Here is a 20,013-nt window from a genome sequence, read left to right as displayed (position 1 = left end):
CAGTTACTGCAGCTTCATCACTCTACAGTACTGAAAAAACAACATCCATGTCATCTGATAGGCAAGCAACTGTAACCACAAGCGCGACAGAGAAAGCTTCAGTCACATCAGAATCAAGTACTTCTCTCTCAACAACAGATGAAGAGAGTTCAGGTGACCAGACAACTGAGATGTCCAGCAAAGAGACTACAGCTCCTACAGGCTCCTCATTGTTTAGCACAGAGAAGCCAACTGCATTGCCAGTTAGAGAACAGGACAGTACAGTCATAGTCCAGACAGAGAAACCCTCAGTATCTCCAATTACTGCTAAGACAGAGTACAGTTCCATTTCTACCCCAGCAGATGACCAAGGCTCAGGCGACCAAACCCAGGACATGTTCACTCAGACCTCTTCTGTCACAGCTACATCATCCCTTTACAGCACTGTGGCTTCATCATCACTGTCACCTGAAACACCAGCAACTGTAACCACAAGTGAGACGGACAAAGCATCAGAAACATCAGACTGGAGTACTACTTTTCCAACAACAGATAAAGAAGGCTCAGGTGACCCAACAGAAGACATGTTCACTCAGACCTCCTCTGTCACAGCTAAATCATCCCTTTACAGCACAGAAGCTTCACCATCAATGTCACCTGAAACACCCACAACTGTAACCACAAGTGAGACAGAGAAAGCATCGATCACACCAGAATCAAGTAGTACGCCCTCAACAACAGATGAAGAGAGTTCAGGTGACCAGACTACTGAGATGTCCAGCAAAGAGTCTACAACTCCTACATTCTCCTCATTGTTAAGCACAGAGAAGCCAACAGCATTGCCGGTTAGAGAACAAGACAGTACTGTCATAGTCCAGACAGAGAAACCCTCAGTATCTCCAATTACTGCTAAGACAGAGTACAGTTCCATTTCTACCCCAGCAGATGACCAAGGCTCAGGCGACCAAACCCAGGACATGTTCACTCAGACCTCTTCTGTCACAGCTACATCATCCCTTTACAGCACTGTGGCTTCATCATCAGTGTCACCTGAAACACCCGCAACTGTAACCACAAGTGAGACGGACAAAGCATCAATCACACCAGAATCAAGTAGTACGCTCTCAACAACAGATGAAGAGAGTTCAGGTGACCAGACAACTGAGGTGTCCAGCAAGGAGTCTACAAATCCTACAGGCTCCTCATTGTTTAGCACAGAGAAGCCAACAGTATTGCCAGGTACAGAACAGGACAGTGACGTCACAGTCCAGACAGAGAAACCCTCAGTATCTTCAGTTACTGATAAAACAGAGCAAAGTTCCATTTCGACCCCAGCAGATGACGTAGGGTCAGGCGATCAAACAGAAGATATGTTCACTCAGACCTCCTCTGTCACAGCTAAATCCTCTCTCTACACAACTGAAGCACCAACATCAGTGTCACTTGATACAAAAGCAACTGTAACCACAAGTCATACTGCGAAAGCATCAGTCACACCAGAATCAAGTAGTATTCTCCCAACAACAGATGAAGAGAGCTCAGGTGACCAGACTACTGAGGTGTCCAGCAAAGAGACTACAGCGCCTACATTCTCCTCATTGTTTAGCACAGAGAGGCCAACGGCATTGCCAGTTAGAGAACAGGACAGTACAGTCATAGTCCAGACAGAGAAACCCTCAGTATCTCCAATTACTGCTAAGACAGAGTACAGTTCCATTTCTACCCCAGCAGATGAAGAAGGCTCAGGCAACCAAACCCAGGACATGTTCACTCAGACCTCCTAGGCTCAGGCAACCAAACCCAGGACATGTTCACTCAGACCTCCTCTGTCACAGCTACACCATCCCTTTACAGCACTGTGGCTTCATCATCAGTGTCACCTGAAACACCAGCAAATGTAACCACAAGTGAGATGGACAAAGCATCAGTAACATCAGAATCCAGTAGTAGTTTCCCAACAACAGATGAAGAGAGCTCAGGTGAACAGACAACTGAGATGTCCAGCAAAGAGACTACAGCGCCTACATTCTCCTCATTGTTTAGCACAGAGAGGCCAACGGCATTGCCAGTTAGAGAACAGGACAGTACCGTCATAGTCCAGACAGAGAAACCCTCAGTATCTCCAATTACTGCTAAGACAGAGTACAGTTCCATTTCTACCCCAGCAGATGACCAAGGCTCAGGCAACCAAACCCAGGACATGTTCACTCAGACCTCCTCTGTCACAGCTACACCATCCCTTTACAGCACTGTGGCTTCATCATCAGTGTCACCTGAAACACCAGCAAATGTAACCACAAGTGAGATGGACAAAGCATCAGTAACATCAGAATCCAGTAGTAGTTTCCCAACAACAGATGAAGAGAGCTCAGGTGAACAGACAACTGAGATGTCCAGCAAAGAGACTACAGCGCCTACATTCTCCTCATTGTTTAGCACAGAGAGGCCAACGGCATTGCCAGTTAGAGAACAGGACAGTACCGTCACAGTCCAGACAGAGAAACCCTCAGTATCTTCAATTACTGCTAAGACCGAGCACATTTCCATTTCTACCCCAGCAGATGACGAAGGCTCAGGTGATCAAACAGAAGACACGTTCACTCAGGCTACCTCTGTGACAGTGATATCGTCTCTCTACAGCACTGTGGCTTCACCATCAATGTCACCTGAAACACAAGCAACTGTAACCACAAGTCATACTGAGACAGCATCAGTAACACCAGAATCAAGTACTTCTCTCTCAACAACAGATGAAGAGAGTTCCGGTGACCGAAACGAAGACACGTTCACTCACATATCATCTTTCACAGTTAAATCGTTCCTGTATAGCACTGAGGCACCAACATCAATGTCTCCACAACCAACAGAAAGTCTTCAAACAGATGAGTCAGAAAAGTCATCACTTACAGGACTACCATCGGCTTCTCCCATCTCTGATGAGACAATAACAAGATCCACCATAATAGGCACTGTTGACGATATCATTAGAAGTGAGCCGACTATGGCAGCATCCATGACTTCAATCAGTGGATCCACCAAGAGTCCCGAGACGGCAACATTGTCATTTCTGATGAACACTGATATTGAACGTCCTGAAGACAGTAGTGTTGATTTCACTGAAGAGTACTTGCTTTTGGCAACCCCGCTCTCATCGTTGTCTAGTACTGAGTCTGCATCAGTTACTGCAGCTTCATCACTCTACAGTACTGAAAAAACAACATCCATGTCATCTGATAGGCAAGCAACTGTAACCACAAGCGCGACAGAGAAAGCATCAGTCACATCAGAATCAAGTACTTCTCTCTCAACAACAGATGAAGAGAGTTCAGGTGACCAGACAACTCAGATGTCCAGCAAAGAGACTACAGCTCCTACAGGCTCCTCATTGTTTAGCACAGAGAAGCCAACTGCATTGCCAGTTAGAGAACAGGACAGTACAGTCATAGTCCAGACAGAGAAACCCTCAGTATCTCCAATTACTGCTAAGACAGAGTACAGTTCCATTTCTACCCCAGCAGATGACCAAGGCTCAGGCGACCAAACCCAGGACATGTTCACTCAGACCTCTTCTGTCACAGCTACATCATCCCTTTACAGCACTGTGGCTTCATCATCACTGTCACCTGAAACACCAGCAACTGTAACCACAAGTGAGACGGACAAAGCATCAGTAACATCAGACTGGAGTACTACTTTTCCAACAACAGGAGAAGAAGGCTCAGGTGACCCAACAGAAGACATGTTCACTCAGACCTCCTCTGTCACAGCTAAATCATCCCTTTACAGCACTGTGGCTTCACCATCAATGTCACCTGAAACACCCACAACTGTAACCACAAGTGAGACAGAGAAAGCATCAATCACACCAGAATCAAGTAGTACGCTCTCAACAACAGATGAAGAGAGTTCAGGTGACCAGACTACTGAGATGTCCAGCAAAGAGACTACAACTCCTACAGGCTCCTCATTGTTTAGCACAGAGAAGCCAACAGCATTGCCGGTTAGAGAACAGGACAGTACCGTCATAGTCCAGACAGAGAAACCCTCAGTATCTCCAATTACTGCTAAGACAGAGTACAGTTCCATTTCTACCCCAGCAGATGACCAAGGCTCAGGCGACCAAACCCAGGACATGTTCACTCAGACCTCTTCTGTCACAGCTACATCATCCCTTTACAGCACTGTGGCTTCATCATCACTGTCACCTGAAACACCAGCAACTGTAACCACAAGTGAGACGGACAAAGCATCAGTAACATCAGACTGGAGTACTACTTTTCCAACAACAGGAGAAGAAGGCTCAGGTGACCCAACAGAAGACATGTTCACTCAGACCTCCTCTGTCACAGCTAAATCATCCCTTTACAGCACTGTGGCTTCACCATCAATGTCACCTGAAACACCCACAACTGTAACCACAAGTGAGACAGAGAAAGCATCAATCACACCAGAATCAAGTAGTACGCTCTCAACAACAGATGAAGAGAGTTCAGGTGACCAGACTACTGAGATGTCCAGCAAAGAGACTACAACTCCTACAGGCTCCTCATTGTTTAGCACAGAGAAGCCAACAGCATTGCCGGTTAGAGAACAGGACAGTACCGTCATAGTCCAGACAGAGAAACCCTCAGTATCTCCAATTACTGCTAAGACAGAGTACAGTTCCATTTCTACCCCAGCAGATGACCAAGGCTCAGGCGACCAAACCCAGGACATGTTCACTCAGACCTCTTCTGTCACAGCTACATCATCCCTTTACAGCACTGTGGCTTCATCATCACTGTCACCTGAAACACCAGCAACTGTAACCACAAGTGAGACGGACAAAGCATCAGTAACATCAGACTGGAGTACTACTTTTCCAACAACAGGAGAAGAAGGCTCAGGTGACCCAACAGAAGACATGTTCACTCAGACCTCCTCTGTCACAGCTAAATCATCCCTTTACAGCACTGTGGCTTCACCATCAATGTCACCTGAAACACCCACAACTGTAACCACAAGTGAGACAGAGAAAGCATCAATCACACCAGAATCAAGTAGTACGCTCTCAACAACAGATGAAGAGAGTTCAGGTGACCAGACTACTGAGATGTCCAGCAAAGAGACTACAACTCCTACAGGCTCCTCATTGTTTAGCACAGAGAAGCCAACAGCATTGCCGGTTAGAGAACAGGACAGTACCGTCATAGTCCAGACAGAGAAACCCTCAGTATCTCCAATTACTGCTAAGACAGAGTACAGTTCCATTTCTACCCCAGCAGATGACCAAGGCTCAGGCGACCAAACCCAGGACATGTTCACTCAGACCTCTTCTGTCACAGCTACATCATCCCTTTACAGCACTGTGGCTTCATCATCACTGTCACCTGAAACACCCGCAACTGTAACCACAAGTGAGACGGACAAAGCATCAGTAACATCAGACTGGAGTACTACTTTTCCAACAACAGATGAAGAAGGCTCAGGTGACCCAACAGAAGACATGTTCACTCAGACCTCCTCTGTCACAGCTAAATCATCCCTTTACAGCACTGTGGCTTCACCATCAATGTCACCTGAAACACCCACAACTGTAACCACAAGTGAGACAGAGAAAGCATCAATCACACCAGAATCAAGTAGTACGCTCTCAACAACAGATGAAGAGAGTTCAGGTGACCAGACAACTGAGATGTCCAGCAAAGAGACTACAACTCCTACAGGCTCCTCATTGTTTAGCACAGAGAAGCCAACTGCATTGCCAGTTAGAGAACAGGACAGTACCGTCATAGTCCAGACAGAGAAACCCTCAGTATCTCCAATTACTGCTAAGACAGAGTACAGTTCCATTTCTATCCCAGTAGATGACCAAGGCTCAGGCGACCAAACCCAGGACATGTTCACTCAGACCTCTTCTGTCACAGCTACATCATCCCTTTACAGCACTGTGGCTTCATCATCAATGTCACCTGACACACCAGCAACTGTAACCACAAGTGAGACGGACAAAGCATCAGTAACATCAGACTGGAGTACTACTTTTCGAACAACAGATGAAGAGAGCTCAGGTGACCCAACAGAAGACATGTTCACTCAGACCTCCTCCGTCACAGCTAAATCATCCCTTTACAGCACTGTGGCTTCACCATCAATGTCACCTGAAACACCCGCAACTGTAACCACAAGTGAGACAGAGAAAGCATCAATCACACCAGAATCAAGCAGTACACTCTCAACAACAGATGAAGAGAGTTCAGGTGACCAGACAACTGAGATGTCCAGCAAAGAGACTACAACTCCTACAGGCTCCTCATTGTTTAGTACAGAGAAGCCAACTGCATTGCCAGTTAGAGAACAGGACAGTGACGTCCCAGTCCAGACAGAGAAACCCTCAGTATCTCCAATTACTGCTAAAACAGAGCAAGGTTCCATTTCCACCCCAGCAGATGACGAAGGCTCAGGCGACCAAACCAAGGACATGTTCACTCAGACCTCCTCTGTCACAGCTAAATTTTCTCTCTACACAACTGAAGCACCAACATCAATGTCACCTGATACAAAAGCAACTGTAACCACAAGTCATACTGCGAAAGCATCAGTCACACCAGAATCAAGTACTTCTCTCTCAACAACAGATGAAGAGAGTTCAGGTGACCAGACAACTGAGATGTCCAGCAAAGAGACTACAACTCCTACAGGCTCCTCATTGTTTAGCACAGAGAAGCCAACTGCATTGCCAGTTAGAGAACAGGACAGTACAGTCATAGTCCAGACAGAGAAACCCTCAGTATCTCCAATTACTGCTAAGACAGAGTACAGTTCCATTTCTACCCCAGCAGATGACCAAGGCTCAGGCAACCAAACCCAGGACATGTTAACACAGACTTCTTCTGTCACAGCTACATCATCCCTTTACAGCACTGTGGCTTCACCATCAGTGTCACCTGAAACACCAGCAACTATAACCACAAGTGAGACAGACAAAGCATCAGAAACATCAGACTGGAGTACTACTTTTCCAACAACAGATGAAGAAGGCTCAGGAGACCAAACTCAAGACATGATCACTCAGACCTCCTCTGTCACAGCTAAATCATTCCCTGACAGCACAGAGGCCTCGCCCTCAATGTCATCTGAAACATTCATATTTGTAAGCACAAGTGAGACAGAAAAAGCATCAGCAACATCAGAGTCCAGTAGTACTTTCCCAACAACAGATGAAGAAACTTCAGGTGACCAAACGTCCAGCAAAGAGTCTACATCTCCTACAGCATCCTACTTGTTTAGCACAGAGAAACCAACAGCATTGCCAGTTAAAGAGGAAGACAGTGATGCAACAAGATTGACAGAAAGTCCATCAGTAACTCCTTATCCTCCCACAGCAGATGTCACAGTGACAACAGCACTTGGAACTGGATCAAATGAAATCTTACTGTCCCATGTAACCCCAGCTTCATCTCTCTACAGTACTGAGAAACCAACACCAGTGCCACCAACTGCCTCCAGCAGTTCTCAAAGCAAAGTCCCATTCTTTACATCCACAGATGAAAGTCAGATAGCTGAGACTCACAGCACATCACAGCCTGGTATTAAATCATCAACCCAATCCTCCCCATACTTCATGACAGATAGTTCTATATATTCTACCCAGTTTTCTGACACAATTGAGGCAGAAACACAATCAGTTTCTGATTCAGGAAGTGGTGATTCAATGGATGAAGGGTACTCAGGAGATGATACATCTGCATTCACAGATGAAACTCCCCAAGCAACAACAAAAGTGACTGGGCAAGCCTCTGTGGAACAAACAACCTTCGCAACAACCACATCTAGACCATCAGTTACATCCATATTTGTTGAAAAAGACAGTTCAAGTAATACAGAATTTTTAACTGTCACAACAAGTCCCTATATACTTAAAACCTCTCAACCCATGGCTATCCCCAGTGTCACAGTTTCTACCACAAAGGAAACCTCTACTGACATGGAGGGCTCTGGGTCTGGTGACTCAACCGAAGACGATCTGGAGCCAGGTACAGAGGGATCTGGTGCAGAGGTATCCATTGAAACTACCACAAAACCCCAGGATGAATTTACTGTGACCACAGATGAGGCTGAAACAGACGACTCTGACACGTTAAGTGCTACATTCTCGACTCACTCCAGTACACAGCTTACCAAGGAATTTATGTCATCAACCCAATCTCCACACGTGACAAGCACAGAGATGAACATTTCTGAGCAGGGCAGTGGGGTCTTCACAGATGATTCTGCAGTTGAGGATGCCGACTTTTTTGAACCAGTCAAATCAAGTTCTTCTGTAATAACCACTACTTTAGAAGCTACAAAGCAAATAGTTTTGACCTCTAGTCCTTTTACTGTCACTGAGAAGAGCTTAAGTGACCATACAACATATAAGTCCACTGACAATGTTATTACACAAAAAACTACAGGCACTGCAGCTTCGTCCCTATACAGCACAGAGGGGCCAACAACAATGACTCCTGAAATGCACACTTCAACAGTTCAGGGGAGCTCAGCTTATATGTTCTCTCAGACAACTCCCTACATGCCTACATCTTCAACTGAAAAACCAGTTGAGCTACTTATGAGTAGTACTTCTCCAACCGCAGTTACAAGCTCATTGTATACAGAGGATGGTGGTTCAGGTGACCATACTACTACTACTGATGTTCTTACTGCAATGGATGCTACAGTGCCTTCGGTCTTTAGCACAAATGAACCAACAATGGCAGAAGCCTCTCATGAAAGTGCATCTGCTTATAGTACAAATACTTCCCTGTTCTCCCCAGAGAAACCAACACCAAGTCCAGCCTTTACTTTGACAGAGAGAGAAAGTTCTAGTGACCAAACCACTGAGATTACCTCAAAGCCAACAGTAATGGAGAGTGTCACATTCGGAGAAGCAACAGGTGAAACCCAAACCCTTATTTCTGTTACACCAACCTCTGATGAGCAGGTTTCCTCACGGGAGAGCGAAGTTACTCCAGACACAGAAAGTCTTATCAGTTCTGAGGCAACAGAGCCTCCTGTTTCAATCACTGGGGAAAATTATGTTACTCATGCTGAGAATATGACGCAATCCTTCTTTACAACTATGTCCCCCCATACAATTGGAGCTTCAGTTAGTGATCTCACTACAGTTGACTTCACCAAACTAAGCTCCAGCATTGAACACAAGCAAGATGAGTTCACATCTATGTCCACCCCCATCCCATCCATTATATATCATAGTGTCACAGACCAACAGGTCGTGATCATCACTCCCAGTAGCAGCCAAGCCAATACTGACCTAACTGAACAAACACCTACCATGGTCCTACATGTGTCTAAACCATCAGCCAGCGCAACCATTATATTTACAGAGGATGTAAAAGATGAAGATGAGCTGTTCTCTGCAGTTACAGACAGTATCAGGGAAAGCAGCTCCACTCCTGAGCTCTTCACCAAAGATGATACTATCATTGATGCAGATATCTCCATAGTTCCCTCTTCATTTTACCCGACCATCCAGACAGAGGAGGCTGGAGGTGTCACAGCAGTAACAATGACACAAAAGTCTGAACTAACAGAACAATTAGAGGGTTCAGGTGACATCTTCCTTTCTCCTACACCAGTAACATTAGATGCATCCTCAGCCACTGATTCATCACTAGCCTCAACATCCTCTCAATACTTACTGTCTACTGTAAAACCATCAAATGTAGAAGATATGTCTAGTATGGAGGAATCCAGTGAGGAGACAGTCACATCCACATCACATGCCACCCCAGTTACTACTGTGTCCACAAAGTCAAGCTCTGAAGAAAAACACATTTTAACTACACCCCTAGGGACTCATACCAAACCAGTTCAACATCTGGTGATGAATGATTCATCAGTCGAGGACACTGATAATGGCACTGAGTCTGTCACTGAGATTGCTGCCTCCTCATCTTTGCCATCTGAAACTGAAACAACATATATAAGCTCAATCACTCCAGTGTCCAGTGAGGAGTACATGGTCAGCCCAGTTGAAAAAGAAACAGTGACACCATCGGTCACTCCACTGTCAGATTTTACTGATACAGATACCTCAAGGGATACAACTTCTGGTATACTGACAGATTCCACAGTGAAAGCTGAACGAGTAACATTTTCAGTTACCTCACCTGAACTTGGCACCGGGGAAACTAAAATAGCAGTATCAGATACTGCTTCCAGTCTCTACAGCACTAGGAAACCAACTGTCACATCCTCTGCTGATGTTACTGGGAAGGAGAGATTACATCAAACTCATATGACGGAATCTGTGACACAGACAGCTCTTTCTCCGCACAGTACAAAGAAAATGGACCAAATGCTATCCACAACAAAATTATCTCTTCCATACAGCACTGATAAACCTTCAGTGCCAAGTAACACAGATGTCGCTGGTATAGAGGGCTCTGGAGTTGAGATATCAGATACCACAACTGCATCACCTAAGACAGTGACATCTGAGAGCAAAAAGACTGCAGCCACTCCAGTATTCCCTCTGTTCAACACAGAAAACCCCACCACCATTACCCAAGAGGATGAAACTCGAACAAGTGCTCTAACCACAGAGGAAGAGAAAGGATCATCGCCAGTTTCATCCTTTACCGACAGAGCAACATCAACTCCAACACATAAAGACAGCACAAGGGACCATGTCACCTCTATATCTACAAATGAATCAGTTTCTACAACCACAGTGTCTTCTCTACAAAGCACTCCAAAGCCTGATGTGATGGTTCGATTTGTCACCACTTTTGTCCCAGAACCAGATACAACGCCACCTGAAGGGTCCTTCCAACAGGCCAGGTCTGAGACCACATTCACTCATCATCCCCAAACTGACATTTCCTCTGAGAAAACTGTTTTAGCCACAAGCCCAATGTTACCCAGTGAGGAGTCCAGCCAGCACTTTGAAACTAGTGATGTAACTCTGCAGACTGGAGTTACAGCTACATCACTGGAATATAAGACAGCTGAACCACCGAGCGGAGCACCTAAGACCAATGAACTTTCAACTGATGATGGAGGTAGCACAGATTCCAAAGAGACTAAAGTAGTAGTCACCACAATGCCAGCTGAACACATTTCTTTTGAACTTACTTCAAATGTCCCTTCAGAATCAGCAACACTACCTGATGATATTATCCAATATGTCGCAACAGTTTCCCCTGTACAACAACTAACAACACCTCAGAAGTCTTTTGAACAAGCCAGGTCAGAGACTGCCCTAACACACCGTCCACTCACTGATCTTTCTTCTCAGGATGTATCAGTGACCACAACTCACCCTGTGTTTGTGAGTCATGAAACAAGCCAGATTACAGAATCACCAACTGTGCCTGCCACCACTTCTTTGGTGACTAGAGCTTCAGTGGAGGATGGGACAGTTGAAGCCACTGTTGATCAGGTTTTATTTGGTGCAAAGACTGAACCATCTCCAGATACAGATACAGATTATTATGATACAACACCAGATTATGAAGAACCAGACCCTCACAAAGTTGAAGCGCTTCCACCAAAACTTGATACTTCAACACCAAGAGAAACAGTAGTGCTCAGTACTACACCACCTGTTGTTTCTCTAACATCTAAGAGTCATCCTGTTAAGTCAGTGAGCAGTAGTGAAAGTAGCTCAGAAGAAACGGAAGCCCAGTTACCTGTAGAAGCAGCAGCTATCACTTTCTTGCCTTCTGCGTCAGCTCCCATCAGTGCAACATCCTCCTCTAGTTCTGAGAGTGGATCAAAAGAACCAACCATGTCAGGAAAGCAAGAAAGCATGTCCACAGAAAGCCCTGTAAAGCTGCATGGTGATATTGTTGAGAATATCACCTCTGCGCTCCTATCTGCCACAACTGAGTCACCCTTCATCCTTAGCACTGGGGTTGAAAGTGGGTCAGTCAGTTCTGAGAGTGTATCTGAAGACATGACAACTACAAAGAAACCAAACATTGAAAACAGGCTAAAGCCGTCTCTGTCCCCAGATGAAATCCAGACCGTATTCAAGGTAAATGCTACCACAGCTTCAAAACTGGAGTCCACTAGTGTTGATAGCAAATCTGAGAAAGAGAACATTGTGGACAAAATTGAAGAAGATGTCTCTCCCCAGACTGAAATACCTACAAGGACCCATACAGAGTTCACAACATTGACACCAACTCTAGCGCAAAGCCAGCCAGTGCCAGTTGTATCTGTAGCCACCACTCCATCATTACCTTTTTCTGAGGTGGATAACAATGACATTACTGCACTACCGGACACAGGACTTGATTTGGGGCACACTGTCATTGGCGAGACTGTTGAAATTCCAGGTGAGTTTCTTTTATTTGATTACAACAAAATATGTAGGCTTAAAACTGTTTTCAATTAAAAACAACATTTTTCTTGTTTGCTTTTTTCTATGAAACAGAAGTTTACTTATGTTCAACGAATATTTGTGTGAATGGAGGATCTTGCTACAAGACTGGAAACATCTATAAATGTAGCTGTCCTCCTGGTTACAGTGGTGAACGCTGTGAAATAGGTAAGATACTATGTATCACAAATTTGTCTCACTATAATCCTCTTGGCTTAACCTTCATCCAAGAAGCATAAAATGCATCCTAAAGAAGATGCTGTTTGTCTTTTGTTATTCACCATTCAGTCATTCTGTTTCTTGTGTAGATACTGATGAGTGTCAGTCAAACCCCTGCCGCAATGGAGGTACATGTGTTGATGGGCTGGCCTCCGTCACATGTTTGTGTCTCCCAAGCTACTCTGGAGAGTATTGTGAGGAGGGTAAGTTTGTTCTTAATTTGATGGATTCTTTCCCTCACCTTTTTAGTAGAGTATTCTGGTTCAGATTAATAAAATCATTCATTTCATTAGTGTTGTAACTGGTTCCAACCATCCATTTAAACTTACTAGACTCAACTTAAATTATTTTCGTATGACATGGTGGAAGAACAATTACTGGTCTGGCTTCTGATAATGTGTTAAGACACTTAATATAATCACTCACTTGAGTAATAAAGGAGAAAATACAGTACTGCCAAAAGTTTCTCCCAGACATTAGCTAGAGGTTAGAGTTATAAACACCATATTTATCTCATCACCACAATTACTCTTTACAGTCTATTTGTAGTATTGCCTGAAGGTCTGTGATGTCTAATAATACTTGGTTGACTTCACTCATCCTCAAGCTTTAGTTTCCACAAGTTTCAGACACAGACAGTTGACACATGTTCAATGTATTCTGTTTCAGACATTAAGGTTCTCAGTGGCACGTCAGATGTGGTTTCATTACAGGTAGACTAGACCTTCAAGACACTTCTTGATATTTCCATCTAGGACACAGTTACACTAGAGATTACACTGAAATTCCTTAGTACTGCTACTGGATAACGAAAATTATCTACACAGTGCATTTCTGTTTAGTTTCCCAGTTGCGCCCGCTTTCATCCAAAGTGTGTTAAACCCAGGGTATCATTTGCTTTGGCTACTTTCTCTTGACAAGTGTCTACACCCTAAATTTTGTCAGGATCACTCCTCAGTGAATCACACCCAGACTGTGTACTCACACGCAGCTGGTGTCTTAGAAAGGCCTGAAGGAAGAGAGAGAAAAAAGTAACTTTTAGAGAAACCCAGACAACAATCTCTGCTTTTATCTGGAAACTTGGATTGAGGAGGGGATGGAGGAAGAAACAGACAGTAAACTAAGTTGCTGCACTATGTTGATATACACGTATACACACCATTTCCATTGGTGAAAATAAGGATGGTATTAAGGCCTCCAATCTGTTGAGAAATTATGCAAAATGTATACCTCTTTTAATCTTTGACCTGTTTATGACTGCATAGCACATGCTCCATTAAGGCAGCATTGTGTAAAGATATGATTTAGTATGCTTCATTCCTCTCACATTCTGTCCCATCAGATACAGAAACATGTGACTATGGCTGGCACAAGTTTCAGGGCCACTGCTACAAGTACTTCCCGAATAGAAGAAACTGGGACACAGCAGAGAGAGAGTGTCGCATGCAGGGAGCTCATCTGACCAGCGTCCTCTCCCACGAGGAGCAACAGTTTGTCAACCGTAAGTTAAAGGTCGTAGTTATAGATCAGGAGTACAGAAGCGTGTTCAAACCCTACTTAAGGATAAGACTCAAACAGTACAAGGTCTACATCAAATACACAAAAGTAGTTTTACAGTAAATGAAAAAAATGCATTACAGTGACGTTGAAAATGCCATTGTTATCTCTCTCTTACTTCTGTAACTGAACAGTCCTAAAAAGGACGTATGGCAACAGAAAGCATAATCTGTTGTGTCTCACTCTACCCTGTATGGCAGGTCTTGGACAGGATTACCAGTGGATCGGCCTGAATGATAAGATGTTTGACAGTGACTTCCGCTGGACTGACGGCAGCCCTATGGTAAGATAGGTTACTTTCTCACATATTTTTGTCTCAACAAACATGGCACAGGGACAGTGTAAATATTTGGAAAAAGTGCTGATGGCAGATACGGTCATCGAGGCAGAGTCGTTCTTTTCAGTGGCTGTGGTGACTTTCTCATGACGTACTCTCCTTTGCCTCATAATGCTACACCCTGGTGTTTGACTTTACTGGTAAAAATAAAAATCTGATGTAGACCGTTCCTGTAAGGCACCACTGAATTTTTCAATCAGAGCAAGAAACCCAATAGCGACAACAATGCAAGAAGAAAAAAATTCAATGTAAAAGTTCAGGCAGAGAGAAGAGAGAAATGCAAACTGTACATAAATGCAATGTTTATGAAACATCACATAAGTGGCAGCGTGTTTGCAAATGTTACTGTAGCTGCTGAAGATCCCCCTCACTAGACAGGAAAGTGGTTAATTACTATGTGCATCCATGTTGTACAGACTGATTTCCTCACTTCAAAGATAAGTCTCCAAGTCCAGAGATAGGGGAAGCAAAGAGACAACCTGGTGGTTAAAAGATAAGCACAGGCCGCCTATGCTCAGCTGAAAGATTGAGGGGTGATGAGGGTGTGAGTGACGCTGTGTAGAGTGGAGTGGCAGGCGTAGACAGGTATGGTACCCCGACAACCCCCACACATATCAGTAGGCCCAGCCAGCAGGCAGCCACCCAGGGGAAGGGCCACCAGGCAGGCAAACACAGATGGACAGCACCTGTGCTTGGAGAAAAAAAATAGATATAAGCCCAGGGGGTCTGGGTGGGTGGTCACCTCCAGTGGATTACTAGAGGTGGATACTTTTAAACAATGTGGAATATGTACATTGGGAAAAATGTTAATAAAACTGATTAATAATGACAGTGGGACACTACAACACACAAGCTTTTTGGCTGTTTGTGTCTGTGTGTATGCGTGTGACTGTGTTCGTGGGTGATCAAAGTTTGTTTGATTATTCTGAGGAGGATGCAGGCCTGCTGTGCAGTTGACGGGTCACCCATTTGTTAACTTGAAGTGAGCTAAGCAGGAAGTCAGTGTGTGTTTGCTTACCATAATGACAGAGTAGCAGAGCCTCAGGGCATGATTGGAGGAGTGGTGGTGGTGGGGGGGTGTCGCAGCTTTGAAGAGGCTGTTTGAACCCAGAATGCGCTGAAAGACTGCAGGTAGCATCGGTTCCTGGTTGGATGCCCTAAGGCGCTCCAGCTGTGTGTATACTGTATTAACGTGTAAATGCTCATATGTGTGCAAGTGTTTTTTTTGCCTCTAGAATTACACATGTGATGCTAGGCATGCAGATGATGTAATGACATGACATAGTTTTTCATTAGCACCAAGCCTTCTAGTCCAGGACCTGTAGTATTCTGGTTCAGATTAATAAAATCATTCATTTCATTAGTGTTGTAACTGGTTCCAACCATCCATTTAAACTTACTAGACTCAACTTAAATTATTTTCGTATGGCATGGTAGAAGAACAATTACTGGTCTGGCATTTGATAATGTGTTAAGACACTTAATATAATCACTCACTTGAGTAATAAAGGAGAAAATACAGTACTGCCAAAAGTTTCTCCCAGACATTAGCTAGAGGTTAGAGTTATAAACACCATATTTATCTCATCAACACAATTACTCTTCACAGTCTATTTGTAGTACTGCCTGAAGGTCTGTGATGTCTAATGATACTTGGTCCAGGACCTGTAGAATTTAGTGGATACCGATCATGTCTTATATATGAAGTGTGTGATTATTATTGCTCATTATTAATCTTAACAGAAGTTCACTGGACAGTACAGACAAAAAAAAAATGTACCTATTATTATAGTATTGGACCTGGCTGTTACCTGAATATCATTTATAAGCCCATTTTGTAAATATGTTTCTGTGCCTTTGCCTTTTGTTAGTCATATGGAGCCTACAGGGATCCCGCAGAGCTGAACTGAATGATGATATCACCAAGAAGAGTTTAAATTAGCTGCTAGAAACAGTTGCTCCCTCTTGTGGCCATTTATTAAAATGACAATGACGGGAAACTGCTGCCAAAACAGCACAGGATCTCTGTTTCTATGACTGCATCTGTGGAAGAAAATAGATGGTAGTAACAATTTCTCCAGTGTGATGTCATGCACATTATCAGGCTGACTAAATAAACATAGTAGATAACTGTTGTTCCTAAAATCTGTTATAATAATAAAAATATCTAATATATTGAAATATGTATTTATGTTAGGATTTGAATGTGTTTTTCGACAGGTTTAATCATTTACAATTACATTTAAAGAAAGGTTCTCTGGAGGACATCAAACCATCATAATGTCTTACTCTTTATGATTTGCTCTTATTTCAGCAATATGAAAACTGGAGGCCCAACCAACCTGACAGCTTCTTCACGTCTGGTGAGGACTGTGTTGTGATGATATGGCATGAGGACGGCCAGTGGAATGATGTTCCATGCAACTACCACCTCACATATACCTGCAAGAAGGGCACAGGTAAAAATACCAGAGAATCAGCACAAGGCTATAGAAAGGAAGAAGGGATATAAATGTTCTGTGACTTTAAATTTCCTCACGTAAATGTTATTGTCCCTTCTGTTTCACAGTGGCCTGTAGCCAGCCCCCTCTGGTGGAGAATGCACGCACCTTTGGTAAGACACGTGAGAGATATGAGATCAACTCGCTGGTGAGGTACCAGTGTCGGACAGGCTTTATTCAGAGGCACGTCCCAACTATCCGTTGTCGTGGGGATGGGCGATGGGATAGCCCTAAAATCTCTTGCCTGACTCGTAAGTACAGCAAGTATTGCTCTCAACAGAATGAAATTGTTCTGGGTTCTGCTATATACTATGTATCAGTTTGGCAAACATTACTATTGTTTTAGATCTAATATATGATTTTTCTCTGACAGCATCAAACTATCAGAGGACCTTTATCAGGAGACATCAACACAATAGTCTCTACAGCATCAACAACTTCAAGAGATTCCAGGATGATGCCTTGCACATTCACCAACAACTCTACCGGGGGAGGAGAGACAGGACTGAACATAAGCGCAAGAGACAGTGATTGTCTTGTAACATGGCACAGTTTCGCCAAGACAAAGAATTGCTTGTGTGAAAAGAGCAAAAATGATTCTTAAACAAAAAGCACAAAGGATAACTCATCAAAGAAACCAAGAGGATAACCTGCAGTTTTCTTGCATTTTGGATGACGATGGAATTTTATGAAGTGCCTTTTAAAGAGATGTTGATTCATGACTTTTCTTAACAAGGGGCACTGTTTTTTTAACAACGCCAATGTGGATAAATACTTTCAGCTGGCTACTGGAAAAGCAAAAAGTACACTCATCATTCTTTTTTAGACTGCAGAAGATTTTTCTTTGTCCTTTAGCTTATCAAATAACGCATTCATGATTGTTGTCTAATACCTTTGTACACCGACTGTGCTATTTGAAATCACCATAAGTGTTCCTTATTCATAGAAAAGAAGCTGGTGTGAAATTATAGCGCTTACATTATGTAAAGGAATCCTTTATGTTGTCGTGCTGTTTTAAGCTGGACTTCATTTTAACAAGCATGCATGCATATGCATATATAATGAAGTCCTCATGTTTTTAACTATGTTTATTCTATGTCAAGAGATCCAAGTTTGGCTTCTCAAAACACAAACGGAGGCATCATGTGCAATGATTGATGCAATGGACATTATATGACATATTTATAGAACTGCAGACCTTTATAAAGAAATCTTTCTCTAGTCATCAAAGCACATTCTGAAACATGGTTTCACATCTTTGCTTGTAGTAGTTACTCAGATTCCAGATCATTAATACACCCAAGAATCAAGTCTGGGGGAAAAAAAGTCACTCAGTTAACTATTGAAGTCCTTCTTTATAGTGGCAGCTTTCCAAGTACACACACCTTTCATTAGCTTCAGCTTTCACTCGATATCATCAGTGTCTTGTTATGATAAATGTTTATGGATTGATTTCTATAGAGAGATTTAAAAAAAACAACATTTGTATGATATTTTTGAATTTTAATATGAGAGAGCTTTCTAAGTACTTACCTACAAAGCGTTTATTCACCAATTGAAATCGATCAACTATTTTAAAATGAAAGAAGGGAAGTGTGGCTCAAGTAGCCTGTATTTTCTGGTCATGTGTGTTTGGTGCATAACTTACAAATAGTTGCTACAGCATGTTTACAATAGCTGTTATGCTGTTCATAATTATACACCAAAGAGTCTTGCTTACGTTTGCTCTTGTGCTGTAGCTTGTGTTGGATTTCTAGGTAACACTCTTCTTCTGCACACTTAACACTTCTGTTATTGTGGTCAATTGGAATCAGCCATTGAGAGAATGTATTTTGTGAAACACTTAAAAAGACTTGAACGTAACGGCTGTTTTGGCAGAGATGCATATAATTTATTTTCAAGCTGCTCTTGATCTCCTTACTTGTGTTATACTCACAGGTAAAATATGATGCTGTCACCTGGTCCAACAGTGCTCTTCATATATTTTTATTATTTGTACAACAGGAGACCAGCCACACAGACTGTCTAAATGGGATGCAATGAAGATGAAACATTACTCAACAATACAATGGATTTATACGTCTTTTTACATCTTTAATGCCAACAGTGGACCAAAGAATATGGAGGGCCCCATCGGCTGCAATAATGTTCTGTAACATTAACAAAATATTTGTACATGTGGATGGTAACGTGTGTCATGAAAAATGGAAAAAATGTGTTTGTTTTGTCTGCCTGTGACTGTCTGTGTGTGTATGCGTGTTTGTGTGTGTTCCAGCCTTAATGTGCATATAATATCATTATATATTTATAATAGTTTTTTTTTTTTTTTTTTTTGTATTTTACAATGTGAATGTCTGGGATGTTTGTGAATTTTTTTTAATGAGATCAAACTGTTTTTTTTTCCTGCTTTAAATCACCAAAGAAATAAAATATATGGATATTATATACTAATCATTTTTAATTTGGAACTTTTTACAGACATTTCAGGAGTATCCTTCTTGTGTTTGTGTAGGATTTCTCCACATGTCTAAATTGTAGTAGTTATGTAGCACTTTGAGCAGTTCTTCTACCACACTTTTAACGGTATTTCTGTATTGTACGGTTGGAAAAGTATCCCTGTTGTTGTAAGTGGAGTAAGTAGTGCAGTAGTTTCACCAGCAGGTAGTGCTATCAGACTAAGTCATAAACCATGGAGAAGATAGAGGTTTAATTTCCTTCTGTAAAGAACTCTTGGGAAAGTATTGTAGTGCCTTGCACACACATTGGACACTTCTTAAAAACGTAACATACATGCTCTGCAAGCCTCTTCATATACAGATGATACATTTAGGGATTGCGGATAAGAAGTGGCATTGCAAATTATAACATGCATATGCTGTAATGGCTGATACTGCAGAACTGTGGGCCTGCACAGCCCACTACAGACCTTTTAATCGATATCATGGATGTAGGTAGCTCCTCTTGAATGTCAAATACTTCTCATGCCTACATGGTGGTGCACAAAGAGATGAATTCCCTTGGTGTGAAAACAGAAGCTTTTTGAGAAC

General features: G+C 42.9%; 1 protein-coding gene across 2 annotated transcripts; it reads left to right on the top strand.

The window, feature by feature from the left end:
* The first annotated feature begins 1,775 nt into the window (after nucleotides 1–1,775).
* LOC104929281 (versican core protein) lies at nucleotides 1,776–18,800 on the top strand. 2 transcript variants are annotated; one of them, XM_027277790.1, is made up of 9 exons: nucleotides 1,776–12,004; nucleotides 12,107–12,308; nucleotides 12,407–12,520; nucleotides 12,661–12,774; nucleotides 13,914–14,072; nucleotides 14,329–14,411; nucleotides 16,780–16,924; nucleotides 17,035–17,217; nucleotides 17,340–18,800. In XM_027277790.1, the coding sequence occupies exons 1-9, from the start codon at nucleotides 1,787–1,789 to the stop codon at nucleotides 17,495–17,497; spliced, it is 11,376 nt and encodes a 3,791-aa protein (XP_027133591.1). In that variant the 5' UTR covers nucleotides 1,776–1,786; the 3' UTR covers nucleotides 17,498–18,800. The 2 variants fall into 2 exon arrangements, with proteins under 2 accessions (XP_027133591.1, XP_027133590.1); XM_027277789.1 differs by having other exon boundaries at nucleotides 1,776–12,308.
* The last annotated feature ends 1,213 nt before the right edge of the window (nucleotides 18,801–20,013 follow it).

This window comes from Larimichthys crocea, chromosome III (assembly GCF_000972845.2).
Source record: "Larimichthys crocea isolate SSNF chromosome III, L_crocea_2.0, whole genome shotgun sequence".
Lineage (NCBI taxonomy): Eukaryota > Metazoa > Chordata > Actinopteri > Sciaenidae > Larimichthys > Larimichthys crocea.
This window is presented reverse-complemented; position numbering and strand designations above follow the sequence as displayed.

Coding starts and splice junctions, on each gene's coding strand:
- LOC104929281 (XM_027277789.1), top strand. CDS start 1,787: ATGTTCACTCAGACCTCCTCTGTCACAGCTACACCATCCCTTTACAGC. Junction 12,775..13,913: donor TGGAGAGTATTGTGAGGAGG/GTAAGTTTGTTC, acceptor CTGTCCCATCAG/ATACAGAAACATGTGACTAT. Junction 14,073..14,328: donor GGAGCAACAGTTTGTCAACC/GTAAGTTAAAGG, acceptor CCTGTATGGCAG/GTCTTGGACAGGATTACCAG.